Source organism: Plecotus auritus (genome assembly GCF_963455305.1).
Source record: "Plecotus auritus genome assembly, chromosome: 8".
Taxonomy (NCBI): Eukaryota; Metazoa; Chordata; class Mammalia; order Chiroptera; family Vespertilionidae; genus Plecotus; species Plecotus auritus.
In genome coordinates this window covers 137430885-137452144 of record NC_137782.1, presented here as the reverse complement: position 1 = coordinate 137452144, position 21260 = coordinate 137430885, and the positions used below count along the sequence as shown (strand labels likewise).

General features: G+C 37.6%; 1 protein-coding gene across 4 annotated transcripts in view; it reads right to left on the bottom strand.

The window, feature by feature from the left end:
• WDPCP (WD repeat containing planar cell polarity effector) overlaps nucleotides 1-21260 on the bottom strand; it is a 281383-nt gene that overhangs the window by 20045 nt on the left and 240078 nt on the right. For all 4 annotated transcript variants that reach the window (XM_080686004.1, XM_080686006.1, XM_080686007.1 and 1 more), the window contains exon 15: nucleotides 12639-12801. In XM_080686004.1, coding sequence (XP_080542130.1) covers nucleotides 12639-12801 — 163 coding nt within the window. The remainder of the gene's footprint in view (nucleotides 1-12638; nucleotides 12802-21260) is intronic.

Genomic DNA, 21260 nt, shown 5'->3' with positions numbered 1-21260 from the left:
TATAACATTAACAAGGCTTTGTACATGAAATTATACTTTCATGTTTTTCATTTGGCTTAGTTAATAAAAAGAATACATTCCAAAACCAGACACTGCCACTTAGAATATATAAATTTTGGAGTTTTGGATTTTCTAGTTGTAGTACTGGAGAACTTCCATGTCATGGAAGAGCTATGAATCTGTAAAGCAGCTCATTTCCTCAGAGCTTTTCTTGAGACACATTAAAGGAACAGCAAAATGTAACTTCTCTTCTCAATAAGATTTACTTAGTGGGCCAGAAAACAAAAATAAGAAAATTCATAGGAGACCAGATTAGGCTGAGAGGAAATGGAAATCTTCTTTTTGTTTTTCAGCTCCCATTTTCTTTCTCACATTATCTTGATCAGCTTTCTGAAACATAGTTAGAGGTTCAGTGAAAACCTGTAAACATCTCTAGGCTGTCAAACTGCTGATACCCTTTAATTTTTGGTTTAAAAGCGCCTAAGATTGTCTATCTTCTTTGGAACTATGTTTAAGATTGGCTAGTTTTTTAGTCAAATACTGAGGCTTAGAAAAAGATGTCTCTACTTAGTTTCTAGTTTTATAGACAGCAAACATAACACACCTACGTGGGAATAATATGAACTTAACCAGTTCTGGAAATCCTCCATACATTCCACATTTATTTCAGTTTAAGATGCAGAACTGAACTTCCTAGACATATGCCATACGTTTTCCTTTTATGCCAGGTTAACAAGAATTACAAGGCTGGGAGGAATAAACAAGGTCAACCGAGGCTGAGCCGAATGAGATAGCAGACTGTCAGGTTTTCTGTTGGCAGAGACAGTTGTATTGAGCCAGTTTTCATGAATTATAGTCTGTAAATTTTTTTTTTTCTGGTAAATTGCTAGGCATTCTTTTGACAACATTTTTATGTAAATACTGAAAAATTTCATCCATTATATTTATAGGCACACATCAGGATTCTAAATAGAAGGATATTTTTATTCTAAGTTAAAGAAAAGTGGCTTAGATATGAATCAAATAATATTAACCCAAAATTTAATAACTTTTAACAGTTAAGTATTTGTACTTTAGTCCTAGGATCAATGCTGTTTTCACACTGAATGGTGGTTTCTTTTTCCTTCTAAAGTGATTTTTGAGTTGTGTAATCTTTTTATTTACTTATTTTTATTTATATTTTTATTGATTTCAGAGAGGAAGGGAGAGGGAGAGAGAGAGAGAAACATCAATGATGAGAGAGAATAATCGATCAGCTGCCTCCTGTACGCCTCCTACTGGGAATGGAGCCTGCAACCCGGGCATGTGCCCTTGACTAGAATTGAACCTGGGACCCTTCAGTCCGCAGGCTGACACTCTATCCATTGAGCCAAACCAGCTAGGGCTCTGTAATCTTTTTAAATGACTAGGTAAAAAATATGAAAACCAACCATTTAAATAGTGGTAGTCTTAGCCACATAGAAAATATGAAAACAATTTGAGTAATAATATTTGTGACAGAAAGTATTAAAGTCTTAGTTAATTCACATAATGGTGATTTAAAAAAAGAAACCCTACTTCATTTATACCCTAGGTGTTGTAATTGCTTTAAATTTGGAAGTGCCTGATTCTTTAATATATCTAAAATGTCTACACACTAAGTATCAGCTATATATTCTTTTTTTTTTTTATTATTGACTAAGGTATTACATATGTGTCCTTAACCCCGCATTGCCTCCCCATCCCCCTACTCATGCCCTCACCTCCCTGTTGTCTGTGTGCATTAGTTAGGCTTATATGCATGCATACAAGTCCTTTGGTTGATCTCTCTTCCTTACCCCCACCCTCCCCTACCTTCCCTTTGAGGTTTGATGGTCTGATCGATGCTTCTCTGTCTCTGGATCTGTTTTTGTTCATCAGTTTGTTGTTCGTTATATTCCACAAATGAGTGAGATCATGTGATATTTATCCTTCTCTGCCTGAATTATTTCACTTAGCATAATGCTCTCCAGGTCCATCCATGCTGTTGCAAATGGAATACTATGTTACTGTAACAAGGAAGGAACTCAGCTATATATTCTTATATCCTAAATATTCTTATAACATAAAAATTTCTTTATTTATTAAATTAATGTTTATGAAGCTTCTGTTACAATACTTGGCACTTTTCTAAGTCCTGGAGGTCACAGTAGTGAATAATAAAAACAGAAAGGCAAACATTTCTACCCTCATTTGGTTTATATTCTAGAAAGTTTGTTTATAAACTTAAGTACAGTACAATCTATTCAAAACCAGTTTTCAGTTGTTTTCTGCATTATATTTAGGTTAAATGAATATAGTTTACTATATTAAGGGCTACCCAGAAATTAAAATTTCATTTTGTGACTTGTAAGCATATGCAGAATGTAAACAGTCATTGGGAAGGATTTAAAATTAAGAGAACATTTTATAGAGTAGGCTGATATTTTATGGTTCATTCATTCATTTATGGATGGAATATTTGTTGAATGCTCACTGTGGTTGGTACTCTTTTGGATGATGTGGATATAAAAGAGAGCAAAAGCAGACACACCCTTAACTAAATTAACTTATGTATTGAAAACAGCTGCTTTTGTGCTACAGTAGAGTTGAGTAATTGCATAAAGCTCACAAGCCCAAAATATTTACTCTCTAGATATTCGGGAAAGTTTCTCAACCTCTACTCTGCTCATTAGTTTCTCCTTTTATCTTTATTATTTCCTTCCTTTTGACTAACTTTGGTTTAGTTTCTTGTTATTTTTTAGAATTACTGAATTAGAATTAGTTCATTTATTTTATTTTTTCCGATAAAAGTATTCAGTGTTATCACTTTTACTCTGATCATTACTTTAAATATGTCCCATAGATCTTATATATAGTTTTCATTATAATTATTTTTTAGAAGTTTCATGTTATAGTTTCCTTGTTCACTCAAGAGTTGTTTATTAGAAGGTTTAAAAACTTCTAGGAAGAAGGTAATTTTGTTTCTTGCTAAACGTTTCTACTTGTACTGCTTTGTGATCAGAGAGTTTGAAATAGTTCTTTCTTAAGAAACTTAGTGCTATCTTTGTGGCACCTGACATATGATCACTTTTGGTGAGTATTACACGGGTTTTTGAGAAGAAAATTTATTTGCCATTATCAGAATTTGTAATAAGAATAGTGAGTTAGAAGCGCGGCTGCTGGGGCTAAGGGCTGCACGGCTTCTCCCGCTAGAGCGTCTCTGCCTCCTCAATATCATAGCCAGGTGCTGGCATTTCACTGGTCTCCAACCACCTGGCCTGCTTCCAGTTTGACCATCAGCCATCCAAGTACAGGGGCAGAGGATCCAAGATGGAGGCGTAGGTAAACACCTAAACTGCTGCCTCGCACAATTTCAAAACTACAACTAAAAGACAAAACGTCTATCACCCAGAACCACAGGAAAGCTGGCTGAGTGGAAGTTCTACAACTAGAAGGAAAGAGAAAACAGCATTGAGGGGTGCACAAGCACTAAAAAGCTGAGGTACGGAGGCACGCGAATCGGCTGGCAGCGGGTGACTGGATGCACTGCTTTTTTCAACCCGAAGGGAGACAAGCTCCCAATTACTCTGAACTCCAGTTTCTGGGGAGACGCGGGGGACCCAAACTCCTACGGGGAGAAGCTGGACTGTCTGCCATCCGGTCGGAAAGTGAGTGAGGCTTGCTTGCAGAGCTGCGCGCAGCAATCATTGTTTACTGTGCTGGGGCGCAGGATGTGGAGACACGGTCGGAGATGCAAAGCCACCTTACTGGCAGCCATCGCTGTTTGCCACACCCTAGCCTAGTGACATCCTGAGACCCCACCCCGCACAACCTACAAACCCACCCAAGCTCCAAGCAGCGGCTTTAGCATATGAATGGCCTGCCCTGTCACAGCTTAACCTAGCAAACTTGCAGCCTAGGTCAGACAGCTCCAAAACCTCCAAACCCCAAGCAAAGAGGAGAAAACTGTAGTTCTAGCTGTAGCTCCTGCTGGGTGGCCTCAGACAGTAGCTGACCTGCACCCCATTGGAGATCCAGAAGCCAGTGTACCTAGTGGTCAGTGTGAGACACCAGATTTCAACTCCTCACATCCATAAGTGACACATTCAAGAGGCAGACTCAGTGAGCACCAAAGCCCCACTGAAACAAGTCCTGCACCATAAGCATGTCTCTAGCGCAGCAGTTCTTCCATTATGGACACAGCGGGTCCTCACAGCCAATTGTCCTGGAGGTCAATTCCTCCCAGTGTACCAATAGCAATCAAGGCTCAACTACACCAAGACTTTGCACTCAGCCCACAAAGGGGTGTACCAAGAGCGTCCACCTCAGGTGATTGGGGAGGCTGAGCTACTGGCCCCTATAGGTCACCTACCACACAAAGACACTCCATCAACACAGAAAAGCAGCAAAATGCGGAGACAAAGAAACATGTCATGAATGAAAGAAGTGGAGGAAAGCAAACTACTGGATGACATAGAGTTCAGAACCACATTTATAAGGTTACTCAAGAATCTTCTAAAAACCGCCGAGAAACTTGATGAGACCTTCAAGGACCTTAATGAGAATGCCAAAAAAATGGAAAAGGACCAGTCAGAAATTAAGCATACACTGTCTGAAATAAAGAATATACAGAAATTCAACTGTAGATCAACGTACCCCAAGAATCAAACCAAAGATCTGAAATATGAGAAAACAAAAAATACCCAACCAGAAAAACAAAAAGAAAAAAGAATCCAAAAATATGAAGATAGTGTAAGGAGCCTCTGGGACAACTTTAAGTGTACCAACATTGAATTATTGGGGTGCCAGAAGAAGAGAGAGAGCAAAATATTGAAAACCTATTAGAAGAAATAATGACAGAAAACTTTTCCTACCTGGTGAAAGAAATAGACTTACAAGTTCAGGAAGCGCACAGAACCCTGTACAAGAGGAATCCAAAGAGGACCACACCAAGACACATCATAATTAAAATGCCAAGGGCAAAAGACAAAGAGAGAATCTTGAAAGCAGCAAGAGAAAAATGGTTAGTTACCTACAAGGGAGCACCCATACGACTGTCAGCTGATTTCTCGGCAGAAACTATGCAGGCCAGAAGGGAGTGGCAAGAAATATTCAAAGTGATGAACAGCAAGAACCTACAACCAAGATTACTCTACCCAGCAAAGCTATCATTCAGAGTTGAAGGTCAGATAAAGAGCTTCACAGACAAGAAAAAGCTAAAGGAGTTCATCACCACCAAACCAGGATTACATGAAATGCTGAAGGGTATTCTTTAAGAAGAGGAAGAAGAAGAAAAAGGTAAAGATAAAAATTATGAACAACAAAATGACATCAAATACATACCTACCAACAAGTGAATCTAAAAATCAAGTGAATAAAAAAATCCGATGAACAGAATGGACTGGTGAATATAATAGAATCAGGGACATAGAAAGGGAGTGGACTGACAATTCTCAGGGGGAAGGGGGTGTGAGGGGTTTAGGAAGAGATTGGACAAAAATCTTACACCTATGGATGAAGACAGTGGTGGGGGGTAAGGGCATGGGGTGGGGTGGGGAATCAGGTGGAGGGGAGCTATGGGGAAAAAAAGAGGAACACCTGTAATAATCTGAACAATAAAGATTTATTTTAAAAAAAAGAATAATGAGTTAAAGTCTCCTATTATTAGTGTGTATCTCTCTTTTTGCATTTCCTGTAGGTTTTCCTTCATAGAGGTGGTTTCTGTGTTATTTGGTGCATACATATTTGTAAATATTATATTTTTGTTATGAAACTTGGATGGCCACATATTTAATGCTTTAGAGTTTGAATTCTATTTTCTCTGCAACCAAGATTTCCATTGTTGGTTTCTAACTTTCATTTGTCTGGAATATCTTTTTCCCATCTCTTTATTTTTAGCTTTTCTGAATCAATTAATTTTAGATGTATCTCTTATATACAGTACATAGCTGGATCTTGGTTTGTGAGCAAATTAAAAATCTTTTAATAAATGTAAGTTCATTTATTCTCATTGATGACTGATATTCTTTTTAAAAAATCTTTTTATTGATTTCAGAGAGAGGTAAGGGGAGAGAGAGAGATAGAAACATCAATGATGAGAGAGAATCATTGATTTGCTGCCTCCTACATGCCCCCTACTGGGGATTGAGCCCAAAACCCAGGCACAGGCCCTGATGGGGAATAGAACAGTGACCTCCTGGTTCATGGGTCAATGCTCAACCACTGAGATATACCAGCCAGGCATATGACTGATATTCTTGGTCCCAAGTCTGTCTGAATATTTATAATTATGTGAATTTGGTTATATAATATATACCTATGAAGTATATATTTCTTTATGAAGTTTCTTTATGAAGTGTGTGTTTCCTTTGCTCTTTTTTATTTTTAGAAGTGGTATTTAGGAAGGTTTGTAGTTTTGTTTTAGTGGTTACCTTTGTCCTAATCTCTTTTCTAATGTTCTTTTCTTAACTTTTTATTAGGTGATTTGTTTATTGGCATTTTTAACTCTTACCTGCATACAATAATCGGTGAGCTTATTCTGCTTTTCTCTTTCACTCTCTGTACTCCTCCCATTTTTCAGCTGTATCATTTGTACTTAATCACAACATATAGTGTCTGTACACGAGTCTTCCATACTGATTTACTGTTTTTATGTATTGAAACGTTTACAATCAGTCCTTTGCTGTTTTTTTCTGAGTCATCTCATGGTTGGGTGAAGCTCTTCCTCTAGTACATTCTTCAAGAAGGTTTAGGAAAACTGTTTTCCTTTAGCCTTGGTACTCAGAGCTGGTTCACACTTTCTTGGAGTTTTTAAAAATTGCAGCTCCACTTTTGCCTTGCCTTGTATTTTATTTTTGAAAAGGTTAATGCTAGTTTAATTCTTCTGCTTTTGTAAGTTACTTGATCTTTTACAAGGAGGCCTTGAAGATGTTTAAAATTAATCAGTGGAATCTAAGAACTTTGTTAGGGTATGTCTTAGGACCAATTATTCTAATACTAGAGGCCTGGTGCACGAATTCGTGCACTAGTGGGGTCCCTCGGCCTGGCCTGTGGGATCGGGCTGAGACTGGCTCTCTGACGTCCTCTGAGGGGTCCTGGATTGTGAGAGGGTGCAGGCCAGGCCAAGGGACCCCACCGGTGCAGGATCGGGGCCGGGGAGGGACCACGGGAGGGCTCCAGGGCATGTCCAGCCCATCTCGCTCAGTCCCAATTGGCCGGACCCCAGTAGCAAGCTAACCTACTGGTCAGAGCATCTGCCCCCTGGTGGTCAGTGCACATCACAGTGAGCGGTTGAGCGGTATTAGCATATCATTAGCATATTATGCTTTGATTGGTTTAACAAAAGACTGGACACTTAGCATATTAAGCTTTCATTATACTTGATAATTTTTCTCAGGTACCTGTATAATCTTTCTTTTTCTTTTTTTAATGGTTACAAAATAGCATTTTTATTTTTTAATTACATTAATTGAGATGACATTGGTTAATAAAATTATATAGGTTTCAAGTGTAGAATTCTATGATACATCATATGTATATTGCATTGTGAGCCTATCACCCCAAATCAGGTCTTCTTCCATCACCATATATTTTACCCCCTTATCTCTTTAACACCCCAACCCCCCTTCCCTCTAGTAACCACTATACTGTTATTTGTGTCTTTGCATTTTTGTTTGTTTTTCTTGTTTGTTCATTTGTTGCTTTGTTTTATATCCCACATGAGTGAAATAATACGGTTCTTAACTTTTCCTGTCTGACTTACTTCTCTTATCATATTTTCAAGATCCATCCATGTTGTCACAAGTGGCAGTATGTAGATCAAATATGTTTTTTTTAAAAAAATGTATTTCAGAAACATTTTCCAGGATTATAGTTTTAAATATTCTGTTCCATTGTTTCATTTTTCTTCTTCAAGGAATCAAATTATTCAAATCCCATTGCTTCTTTGCCTTATCTCCCATTCTATTACAGCAAGCCCTCGAATAACATTGATTAGTTCAACAACCTTTTGAAATGAGAGAAAAATTGATCCATGAGTGGAACCACTATTTGTATGGAGTTTGCACTTTCTCCTTATGTCTGGGTGGGTTTTTTTCTGGGTACTCTGGTTTCCTCCCACATCCCAGATATGTGCACGTTAGGGTAACTGACATGTCTAAATTGTCCCAGTATGAGTGAGTGTGGGTGAGTGTGTGAGTGAGCTCTGCGATGGAAGGGTGTCCTGTCCAGGTGGGTTCCTGCCTTTCATCCTGAGCTGCCAGGATAGGCTTTAGTCACCTGCGACCCTGAACTAGACTCAGTAGGTTGGAAAATAATTATGTTACTTGTTTTAGTTAATCTTTCATAAATGTATGTATAACTCACATTTACTTAAGTGTTTAATATTAGAAGTGTTTTGGGTCTTTATTTAGAAATTTGGTGATGTTTTTGTGCTCAGAAACATGCTATAGGAACTTAACTCTTTTTTATGTCAGTCTATGGTAAAACTGGTTTTATTATATGTTTTTTCACTTAAAAGTGGCAGTTTCCAAGAACCTATTATTGATATTAAGTGAGGACTTACTGTACTTTCTCCCTGACATTTTTTTTTTTTTACTTCTCTCTTTATCTCCTTTTCATTTACTTGTTTTCTGCATTTTCAGTGCCTTTTATTAAATTTTATTTTGACTATTCTCATTTGGATGCCTTGTAATTTATTTTTCATTTCTGAGGTAATACTGTCTTCTTCCTTTTCTTTCTTGAGTTCAATGAACTTCCTCCATTGCTTCCTCCCTCCCACCATCCACATCCTTCTCCTCCTCTTAGTTTTTTGTCTTCTAATTCAGAGGCATTTCCATGTACCCAGTTGCTTGTTATATTTAATTTTGCTTCCAGTGTTGTTGCAGTATTTCCTACTTCATGGTGGTTGTTTTTTTGGGGTGGGGGTAGAATTTTCCTCAATTGATATGTGTAGGTTTTCATTTTCTGTTGCTTTGTAGTAACTTTGTATGGAACTGTTCATCTTTCTACTGCTTATTTATTTTTATTTATTGTCTAAACTTTTACATAGGTCTCCTTTTTCCCTGATTGACCCCCCACCCCCTCAGCCATTCCCACCCTGGGCATGCCCCACCGCCCCAGTGTCTGTGTCCATTGGTTATGCTAATATGCATGCATACAAGTCCTTTGGTTGCTCTCTAACCCACCCCCTTCCCTGCCATTTGTCTCTGGATCTATTCTTGTTCATCAAATTATGTTGATCATTATATCCCACATATGAGTGAGATCATGTGATATTTATCTTTCTCCGACTGGATTTTTGTGGTATTGTGATGTATTTTGTGAGACTCTGGTTCAGTACAGCCTTCCATAGAGCAAAGTCTAGGCTCTTGTTGGTGTAAGGATATAAGTAAATGGAACAGAATGGCAGATCCAGAAATAAGCCGTTCCACTTATGGCCAATTGATTTTTTGACAAAGATGCCACAGCAATTCAGTGGGGGAAATGAGTTTTTCAACAAATGGTATTGGGAAAATTGGATTTCCATGAACTTAGATACTTATATTACATTACACACAAAAATGAACTCAAAATAGACTCAAACTACTAAAACTTCTAGGAGAAAACAAGAGACAAATTTTGTGTCTTTAGGTTAGAAAAAGAATATTTATATATAGCACAAAAAGCACAATCAATGAAAGAAAAAATAGCTAAATTGGGCTTTGACAAAATAAAATTTTGCATGTCAAAAGGCACTGTTAGAAATAAAAGGGCAAGCCATAGACTGGGAGAAATTATTTACAAATTGTATATCTGATAAAGGACTTATGTTCAGAATATATAAGGAACTCTTATAACTGAATAAGAAGACAACTCAATAAAAAATGGACAAAAGTTTTGAATAAATACTTCACCAAAGAAGATATACTAATGGCTAATTATCACATAAAAATGCTCAACATCATTAGTCATTCGGGAAATACAATTAAAATCATAATGAGATACCACTCTACACCAACTAGAATGGTTATAAAAGACTGACAATACCAAGCATAGGTGAGGATGTAAAGAAACTGGAGCCCTCATACATTGTTGGTGGGTATGTAAAATGATACAATCACTTTGGAAAAACAATTGGGCAATTTCTTAAAACTAACAATATAAACTTACAATATAACTCAGCATTTTCACTCTTAGATATTTGCCCAAGGGAAACAAAACATAAAACTATACAAACACTTATATGCAAATATTTATAGCAACATTATTCATAATAGCCAAAACCTGGAAATAATTCAAATATCAATCAGCTGATTAGTGGGTATACAAAATGTGTTATACCAATGTAATATCATACTATTCAGCAATTAAAAAGGAATAAACTACATGATGTGACATGTATAAACCTCCAAAATATAATGCTAAGTGAAAGAAGCCTGACACACACACATACAAAATTGTGGACTCCATTTATATAAAATTTCCAGATTGTATGATTTTACATTTATATAAAGTTTCTCTAAGACAGAAAGCATACCAATGATTGTCTTGGCTGGAGATGGGAGTGGGAATTGACTAGAAATTGGCACAAAGGAACTACGTATATGGGGTGATGGAAATGTTCTAAAACCACACTGTGGTAGTAGTTGCAAATTTTATAAATTTACCATTCATCACTGAATTGTATAATTAAAATGGGTGAATTTTATGGCATATGTAAATTATACCTCAGTAAAATTGTTTTTTTAAAAAGTAAATTGAGGAAGGACTTCCAGGTAGCTGAAGATATTAATAGTGGTTGCCTTCCTTTTCATCTCCCAATACTTCCTCTATAAACAGTACAAAACAGAATATATAAACAGTACAAAACAGAATAAAGGGAGAAATGAAACTTCATGAAAACCACACTTCTGTCATGACTTGAAGATAGGATGTCAAAAATTCAAAATAATTGTAAATAGAATGGAAAAAACACCAAAGCCCAGTGTCTGGTCTCTCCAACTCCTGGTGTTCTTGCAGATCAGAAGGCCTAAAATTAAAAGTACCATTCAATTCAAAGGGATAGGTTTTTAGTTTTTGGTGAGGGGAGGTAGGTGGGTGATCAAAGGCAAAAAGAGAGAGGCACCTTTGATAATGGGGTGTGAAGGAGGAAAGAAGTATAAGGGGAAATTTTAGGGTTCTGCAAGACAGAGAACCAAAAAATGAGGTCATACAACTCTATCAGGAATGTGCAGAGTTTAATCAGCTTCTCTTTGGTTCTCTCATTTCCAGCATCTTCCTGTTCAATTTCTGGCTAGCCTGCCATACTGACACTTGACCTAATAAGTAGAACTGTGGCCTTCCCTGTTCATTAATTATCAAGTTTGTTACTTTTGCCCTAGCTGGTTTGGCTCAGTGGTAGAGCATTGGCCTGTGGACTGAAGGGTCCCGGGTTCTATTCCATTCAAGGGCACATGCCTGGGTTGCGCGCTTGATCCTCAGTAGCGGGGCGTGCAGGAGGCAGCTAATCAATGATTCTCTCATCATTGATGTTTCTATCTCTCCCTTTCCCTTCCTCTCTGAAATCAATTATATATATTTAATAAATCAATTTTATACACACACACACACACACACACACACACACACACACATATACACGTTGGTTACTTTTACTGATGGTGAGTTTGCTATTTTTATTGACAATGCTGCTGGATGGAGTTTTTCTAGTCTTAAGCTCTAAGTCAAGTCAGCTATTGGTTTTCACGAAGCCTGTCATCCTTTACAAAAACTATAAGGTTTTGAACTAGCTTTGGGTGGTGGGAGGATGGGCGCAATCTCCTAGAACACCACAGATAGCCATATATCGTCACATGATATAGATCACATACTGATATCCATCACATATGATATATATGAAAAATGTGGTCTCTTCATAATTATTGCATAGAGTTGGGATCTTTAAGGGCAGCTGTATAAATTACAGACCAAGCTACAATTCCTGCCCACTTCCTGCTTTGTAAATAAAGTTTTACTGTAACAGCCACTCTCATTTATATATATTTTTTGTGGCTGTTACAAGTAGTTGTGAGAGTCTGTATGGCCTACAAAGCATAATATATTGCCTTTTACACAAAAAGTTTGCTGACCTTTGCTTCAGAGTATTATCATCATATTATTATTTTCATTATAAGTAACACTATTACTTTATCTAGTGTTTTTAATTTCACATTTATCCTTATGTTTATTTTCTTAAAAACCTAATGTGGCAAGCTGAATAGATACTAAATTATCATCAGATTTCAAAAACTAATGGCTAGCTTGTATAAGTATAACATATAAATTATAATTTAAGTATTCAAAATTAATATCTTAATCTAATAATCTAACAGTCCTAAAATTTAACAACAGAATACAAACAATTCAATACATTAATTTTATTTTGGCCTTAAATAACATTAATTCTAACAGTATCTTTTCTACATTCACTTTTGCCTCCATCTTGCCTACTCTTGCATGACCAAAATACTGCAAAGTCTTAGATGTGAGAAAATGCACATTTTTCCCTTTGACATTCTGAAATTTCATTTAACTCTTAGTTTGCATTTAAACAAGGAATGTTTAAATTGTTTATTACTAAATACTTTATGCAGCAATTTTCTTAGTTCAACATATTTTACCTGCTAGAAGAGACATTCAGTGTTCTTTGTTGATTAATATGTCTGTGGACTGAACAAAAGGGAGAGAGTTTTTCTGGAAATGTGTCTTCTTCTTGACATGTTAAAGATAGGCCAACAAATGCTTCATTTAGCATATCCCCTCTGTCTAAAGGCTCCAGGAGTTCTGTTAAAAAATGATAAGACATGAGTCAAATACAGATACAGTTGCTGCTAACTCCCTTATGAGTATGATTACAGGAAAGCTTTTATATGCCCCAATGAAATGTAAAAAAAATAAAATAAAATAAATTGGCAATTTACTGTGTAGTGCACAGTGGAAAACCTATAGTCACACCCCCTATTACTTTTGTCATTCTTACATTTAGTTCAACCAGGGGTTTCTGATAATTGAATAATGAATGTTTTTTGAATTCACATTTAAAAATATCATTTCTAACTTGACTATTCATAGTGTATCTTTTATTCTGAGGTGGGTCTCTTGCAGACAGCATATATATCGGTTGTTTTCTTATCCATTCAGCTACCCTATATCTTTTGATTGGAGCATATAACTTTGTTCACATTTAAAGTGATTATTGATAGGTACATATTTATTACCATTTTATTCTTTATACTTATCCCCTCAAATTGTTTTCCTTTTAAGGCCCTTTAACATTTCTTGCAATATTGGTTTGGTGGTAATGAACTTCTTCAGCTCATTTCTGTCTGGGAAGCTCTTTATTTTGCTTTCAATTTTAAATGATAGCCTTGCTATGAGTAAGTAGTCTTGGTTGTAAGTTCTTGCTTTTCATCACTTTGACTATTTCATGCCAATCCCTTCTGGTCTGAAATGTTTCTATTGAGAAGTCACCTGACAATCTTATGGGAAGTCCTTTGTAGGTAACTGTCATTCTCTTGCTGCTCTTAAGATTCTCTCTTTACCTTTAACCTTTGCAATTTTAATTATGATGTGTCTTGGTGTGGGCCTCTTTGGGTTCATCTTGTTTGGGACTCCCTGTGTTTCCTGGACTTATGTGACTTTTTCCTTTAACTAGGTTAGGAAAATTTTCACTCATTGTTTCCTCAAGTAGGTTCTCAATCCCTAACCCTCATTTACATATTTCAGAGGCACAAATGGAAGTCCAAACAACCTAGATGCACACTTATGGGTGCTACTTTCCATTGTCATATACTCATGTGTTAGACCCAAAGAGGATATTTTTTCACTACAATGATTGTGAAAAGTGAAACAAGCGCCCAGCTGGTGTGGCTAAGCAGTTGAGCATCGACCCAGGAACCAAAAGGTCATGGGTTTGATTCCCGGTCAGGGCACATGCCTGGGTTGTGGGCTTAATTCCCAGTAGGGGTTCTGCAGGAGGCAGCCAATTGATGATTTTTCTCTCTCATCATTGATGTTTCTATCTCTCTGTCCCTCTCCCTTACTCTCTCTCTTAAATATCAATAAAAACATATTTTAAAAAAGTGAAGCAAGCATCCTTTTACTTGTGAATCTGTTAGAAGTGGGTTGGCTTGCATTCATATTTGCAATTATGAAATCCATCATACATAATGAAGGATTAATGTAGAGATTTTTTCCCATGCAAATATAAGTACTTTCTCATATGTGTGTATATGTATGTATATATACAGGGTGTCCCCCAAAATGTATATACACTTTGAATAATTATTAGTTCCAATGGGTTAAATCTGAAAAGAAAGACACATCAATTGAACTATTAGCCATTAAGTGTGTATACATTTTTTGGGACACTCTATATATCTGTTTCTTCTTGCCTTTCCATTGTTAGTGCATAAATCAATGGCATAGTATAGCCCAACTAGAGGCCCGGTGCACAAAATTCGTGCACGGGGGTGTGTGTCCCTCAGGCCAGCCTGCACCCTCTCCAATCTCGGATCCCTTGAGGGATGTCCGACTGACCGTTTAAGTCCGATCCCCGTGAAATCGGGCCTAAACGGGCAGTCGGACATCCCTCTCACAATCCAGGACTGCTGGCTCCCAACTGCTCGCCTGCCTGCCTTCCTGATTGCCCCTAACCGCTTTTGCATGCCAGCCTGATCACCTTCTAACCACTCCCCTGCCAGCCTGATTGATGCCTAACTGCTCCCCTGCCAGCCTGTTTTCCCCTAACTGCCCTCCCCTGCAGGCCTGGTCACCCCTAACTGTCCTCCCCTGCAGGCCTGGTCACCCCTAACTGCCCTCCCCTGCAGGCCTTGTCCCCCCCAACTGCTCTCCCCTGCAGGCCTGGGTCCCCCCCTCAACTTCCCTCCCCTGCAGGCCTGGTCACCCCTAACTGCCCTGCAGGCCTGGTCCCCCCCCCCCCCAACTGCTCTCCCCTGCAGGCCTGGGTCCCTCCCAACTGCCCTTCCCTGCAGGCCTGGTTGCCCCCAACTTCCCTCCTCTGCTGGCTTGGTCACCCCTAACTGCCCTCCCTTGCAGGCCTGGTCCCTCCCAATTGCCCTCTCCAGGGGCTCGCCTGGAACTGGGGTTCAGTGCAGTCAGAATTGGGGTTCATTGCAGTCAGGAGCTTCGGACTCCCTTCTGCTAGGGAAAGCCTGTGGCAACCTCCGCAGCCTTTGTGCACACTGGCGCGCGCGCCTCCAGAACCCTGCCTGCCGGGGCTCCCCCGGGTCTCCCCCGGGTCTCCGAGTGCCTTTCTCTCTACCTGACAGTCCAGACTCCCCCTGTATGAGCCTGGGTCCACGGGGTTTCGCCCGGGACTGGGGTTCAGTGCAGTCAGAACTGGGGTTCAGTGTGGTCGGGGGCTTCCTTCCCCCTTCCGCCAGAGAAAGTCAGCCAGGCTCTCAGCCGCCCTTCCTCTCTGCGCGCCCAAAGACCCTTTGCCGTACCTCCAATTCTCTGTGAGCTTTTCTCTTTCCTTCTAGTTGTAGAATTTTCACTCAGCCAGCTTTCCTGTGGTTCTGTATGGTGTCCGTTCTGTCTTTTAGTTGTAGTTTTGAAATTGTTGTGCGAGGCAGCAGTTTAGGTGCTTACCTATGCCGCCATCTTGGTTTCTCCTCCAATAAGTTTCTTTCTGGTAGCATTAACAGGACCTCTTCATCATGAATATCACAGAGAGTTCTTTGAAGTAACTGTGATGGTGCTGCATTTGTTTCTTTTCTGCATGTCATTTTAACCTATTCAGTGTTTTCCTTACTACCCCATCAATATCAACACAGTGCTGATGTTTTCCTGTCACATCTTTAATGACTGTAATGTTATCCACATTCTAACTAGTTGTACTTTGGGCAGTGCAGATTCTCCTCTCTTAGTACGTTTATTCCTACCTCTGTTAAAAGAAATGGGAATGGTAACAAAACCCACTGTGATGTAGCATTGGCTTTTTTTGGGTGAGTATCCTACTTCTGCCATATTCCGCCATGATTTTCAAGTAAAGATGTTATATTGCCAAGCAAAAGAAGGGTTGCTGTTTTTCTTTTGTAGCCATCTGCCCAATGGTTGCTGGTTTATTGATAGGGGAAACCTCACTAATGTCTTATGGATTTGACATCCAGTTGAGCAGGACTGGATCAGCCAGTAGGTGGAACCAGCCAAGGGTGTGGTGGTCCCTGCCGACGGGCAGGTAAGTGTAGACGTCACATCCACTAAAACCCTCTCCAATAATGTGTGGCAGATGGTTCCTGCCTTCTACTGCAATTATATCTCTGTAGGACATTGATTCAAGGGAAACATCATCCATTAGACCTGGGTGATGGGATAGTTATAGGATGTTTAATAGATACCCACATAACGCCTCATTGTGGTTATTATACCTGACTGCTATGTGGCAGGAGAGCCATACCCATTCTCACTCCTGAATAAATAGGATGGTCTGTAAAATATTTACATCAACACATTGACCATCCCTTTTACTTGGCAGCTTGACCTAGCTCCTCCTTCCAAATTTCACCCTTTTTGAATGACCCAGACATATCCCACGAAATGCAGTGACATATTAATACGCCATGCATTGTGAGATCCCATCCTCGACTTGTCATCCCCTATGTATTTCTCTAACTGTAGGATTCTTGCTATGTAGTATGCATAGCAATATAAATCCTTCTCTTCTGCAATATTTGAATCCAGAACCTATCTACCTAACCCCATGTGCTATTACCAGCTAGGCTACCAAGGCAAGAAGGGGTATTATTGGCAATACAGCCACACTATTGGATTATTGGACTAATAAAACATGATCGTATTTTTTTATTGGAGAGAGAGAGAGAGAGAGAGAGAGAGAGAGAGAGAGAGAGAGAGAGAGAGAGAGAGATCGAGATCTGTTGTTACACCTTTTTATGCATTCATTGGTTGATTCTTGTTATGTGCCTTGATTGGGGATTGAACCCACAACCTTGGCTATCAGGACGATGCTCCAACCAACTGAGCTAACCAGCCAGGGGCATGGTGGTATTTTTAATGTACTAATTTTGTGAACCAAAAGCGTAAACATTATGAGCTATTTGAACCCAGAGGTATTTTCTAAGCGTGGACATCTTTGACAGCGCCAAATCTCCAGGACCATTTGGCATGAACCAAATATGCTCACGAATGTTTTTGATAGGGACAAATTTCAAGGACCTTTTGGTGTGGACCAAATGTCTCAATGTACAGTTTGGACAGGACCAAATGTCTACTAATCTCTATTAAGGAGCAAAAGAATCGAGGTTCATATCTGGTATGTCTGGCTCAAAGCCAATACTGTTCCATTTTTTCAAATAGCCCAAAGAAAAAGAAGTGAGCTAAGAGAACTTACTGCTTTTATACATTTGTCTTCTGAAATAAATGGCACTATTTCCCTGGTGATCTTATACATTATTCTTTAAATCTAGCTATTCTTTTGTTGGCCTTGTGCATTCTAAGGAGATATCCTTTCCAGTCTAAAATCTCCAAGGGATTTTCAGGGTAAAACACATTTCAAGATATGCAATCACATGGAAGAATGAAAATCTTTTACAATATTGTTTGCAAAAATGACAGCTCTACTTAACAGAAGCCATTAAAATATTTACAAAGTAGCAGCTGCTCTTGTAAAAAAAAATATGGCTTTTTGGAGGCATAAAAATAAACAAGTTGATAAGTACAAGATAAGCCATTTGTCGGCTTCTTTGTGTACATAGCACAATATATAAAAAATTCTGATATTTACAGAGCAATTATTATATAAAGCCTTTTTAAGTTAAAAGGACACAGACTCTGTGAGAACTGTTTACAAGAATTCTTCATACTGATCTTTTAAACAATTTAGGAAGCCCCCAAACATATTTTTTAAAGAGATGTTAGGTTTTAAATGTGTTTTTTAAAAATAAGTTTTGTTCTTAAAAATAATTTTACATTTTATATATGTATGTATAAAATTCTCTCCCTATTCGCGTTCTTCATTGAACTAGAATTTCAGCCAGTGGTCTTATGAAAATAATTACAAATCATAGGAAACAGATCAAGAAAACCAAAATGGTTAAAAGTAACTGAACATTTGCATTTTTATTACCAATCTGACATTTTGTAGATAAACTGAATGGCTGACTTTGTCTTTTTAAAAATAAATCATTTAAAAAAGCAAACAATTATTAAAAATCTGTATTGTTGATCATTTTTATTCGTTTTCTCAAAAGAGAGCAATGATATGCAATTATTACAACCCTAGATTATTTATGAAAAAAGTGAAAAATATAAAAAAAGTGGCTTTTGGCAAAATCTTGACAGTTACATGGAAGAGTGACTTTGGACATGTTCCTGTGATATGAGCTTGCTCATTTTATTTAATGACTTCTACTTACTGTTAAGAGAATTATATGGAAAGGAAAATCTTCTGGTAATGGTTTCTAAATCTGTGATATTACTATTAATAGCTTGAGAAAACTACACATTATAATTTCATTATTAAATTTTCAATTTTATCCCAAACCTTTAAAATATTTTGAGAATATTTTCCCTCCCTTCAAGTTCATTTTTTCTTGTACCTCCAAAAACAATATTTTCCATGCTGTTCTTAAAAAAAATAATATTTTTCTATCTTTTAGAAACTGAAAAAGGCATGAGAATATTATGATAATGGGGGAAAGTGTTGGGATGCTCAATTATCAACAGCATGTCAAAAGTAAGAAAGAACAGGAAAAAAGAGCCAAAATGGTTAAAAGAGGTCAGCATAAGCAACTTTTAGGGTTAATGTTAAGGGGTTCTACACTGCTAGTCTCAGTCATTTCAAAGTGTTGATATGATCTTTATGAAAGTCATGCCTTCTAATGTAAGAAATACAGAATACATTGTGTTGAACAGTTATGTTTTCATTAGAAAATATGTAAGCACAAACAGAAAAAGTATGCACATTATTGATAATGTGTTATCACAGAGTTTTATGAATAAAAGTTTGCCTTTAGCATTGGGTTTCTCTTTTGAGAGCTTTGATATATGTCTTCAATGGAAATAAATAATGACAACTCATTCTTTGGGGAGATGTAAATATAATTGACCGTTGAACAACTCAAGTTTGAACTGCACGGGTCCATCTATATGTGGATATTTTTTCAATAAACAACTGTTGGCTCTCCATGTCCATGTGGGTTTTGAGTCTGCAGATTCAACCAACTGGGGATCAAAAATGGTATTTTCCATTTGTGGTTGGGAATCAGCAGAAGCTAAGGGTTGACTGTATGCACTGTTCTATGCCATTTTATATTAGGGACTTGAGCATCTGTGTATTTTGTTATCCATGGGAGTTCTGGAACCAGTTACCTACATATACCAAGGGCCAACGACTGTTAATTTTGGGGGGTATCAAAAGTTATATGTGAATTTTCAACTGCAAGGGAGTTGGTGCCCCTAATCCCCATGTTATTTAAAAGGTCAAATATACTATATATCAGGGTGTCTTGGGGTTAGATTTCTAGAAGTGCAAGTTCCATAACTGTTACATCTTCATTGTGAATTGTATCTTTCAGCATTATGAAGTTACCTTCTTTGTCGCTCTTTTTGGTCTGAATTCTCTTAACAGATTTCTAGTGTGAACTCTATTTCCTTTTTTTAAAATATATATATTTTTTTATTTCAGAAAGGAAGGGAGAGGGAGAGAGAGGTAGAAAAATCAATAGAGAGAATCATTGATTAGCTACCTCCTGCACACCCCCTACTGGGGATCGAGCCTCTAGCCTGGGCATGTACTCTTGACCGGAATTGAACCTGGGACCCTTCAGTCCACAGGCCAACGCTCTATCCACTGAGCCAAACCAGCTAGGGAAAACTCTGTTTCTTTTAATTGTATTTGTCCACATCTGTATTTCTTTTTATTTTAATATTTCTAGGTCACTCTCCTCCTCCCTCCAGCTTCTCTTCTCTTCTTGACTGTGTGTGTGTCTATCTTGCACGCATCATAGTGTTGGGTTTTGCTTTGTTAGCTAATCTGAACTTTTTCTTTTTATGAGTTAAATTCACTCACATTTTGATCTTTATGTTCATCCTCAGATTTGTCATCTTGTTTCATTGTATTCACACAGAGTCTATGTTGTCTGCCTTATTTAATACGCATATATAAACTTTTAATACTTAGTAAATTTTCTATTTATTCCAATAGTTTTGTTTTATATCTATACCTTTATAAATTATTCTCGACACTTGCTTGTTTTAGGGGAGCACTATCTGTTGGTTCCCTACTGTGAGCAATATGGGAATTAGCTACTTGTCCATTTTTCCCTTTATCCCTCTCCACTGTCAGATTTGAAGTAGTATTTCTCTTATTTCCAGCCAATACCAATAAGGCAATCATTGTACTTATTCTGCTTTTATTCTACTCTTCTCATTCACCCCACATTTTTTGATAATTGTACTATGTCACTGTCTCTATTATAACTATCATTTTTTAAAAATAGTGAAAAAATACATGACAATTTATCATCTCACCATTTTCAAGTAGAGTCAGTCAGTCCCCCATTTAAGATGGTTCAAGTTATGATTTCTCGACTTTACAATGGAACGAAAGTGATACTCCATCAATAGATACTTGGTAGACTAAGTTATGATATTTGGTAGATTATAGATGTATCAAATGCAACATTAATATTTTCAACTAATTACAATATTTTCAACTAAGATAGGTTTATTGGGATGTAACCCCATTATAAGTCAAGGAGCATATGTATATAGTTCAGTATTGTTAGCATATTCACATTGTTCTGCAATCTAGAATTTTTTCACCCAGGAAAACTGAAACTCTATACTCACTAATGCCACTGCCCTTCCATCCCCCTAGCATCTATCTTTCTACTTTCTGTTTGACTGCCTTCAATATTTCATTGAGTAGAGTCATACAGAATTTGTACTTTTGTGACTGGTCTCATTATTTAGTTTCATAGGTTGATATATTTATAATGGTCACCTTATGTAGATGTCATCAGTCATTTTGGTTGCCTGAATCTCTTTCTCTAGATCTCACAGTAAAGGCTCATGGGAATAATAGGTTGTTTTGGCTGAATATAAAATATTTGGTTCACATTTTCTTTTCTTGAGTATCTTAAATATATTATACTCTGGAAAAAATTATTGCTATCAAAAATGATCATAATCTGATTTCCTGGAATACAGTGTTAAAAAAGTGATCATAACCTGATTTTATTTCCTTTATCGGTACTTAG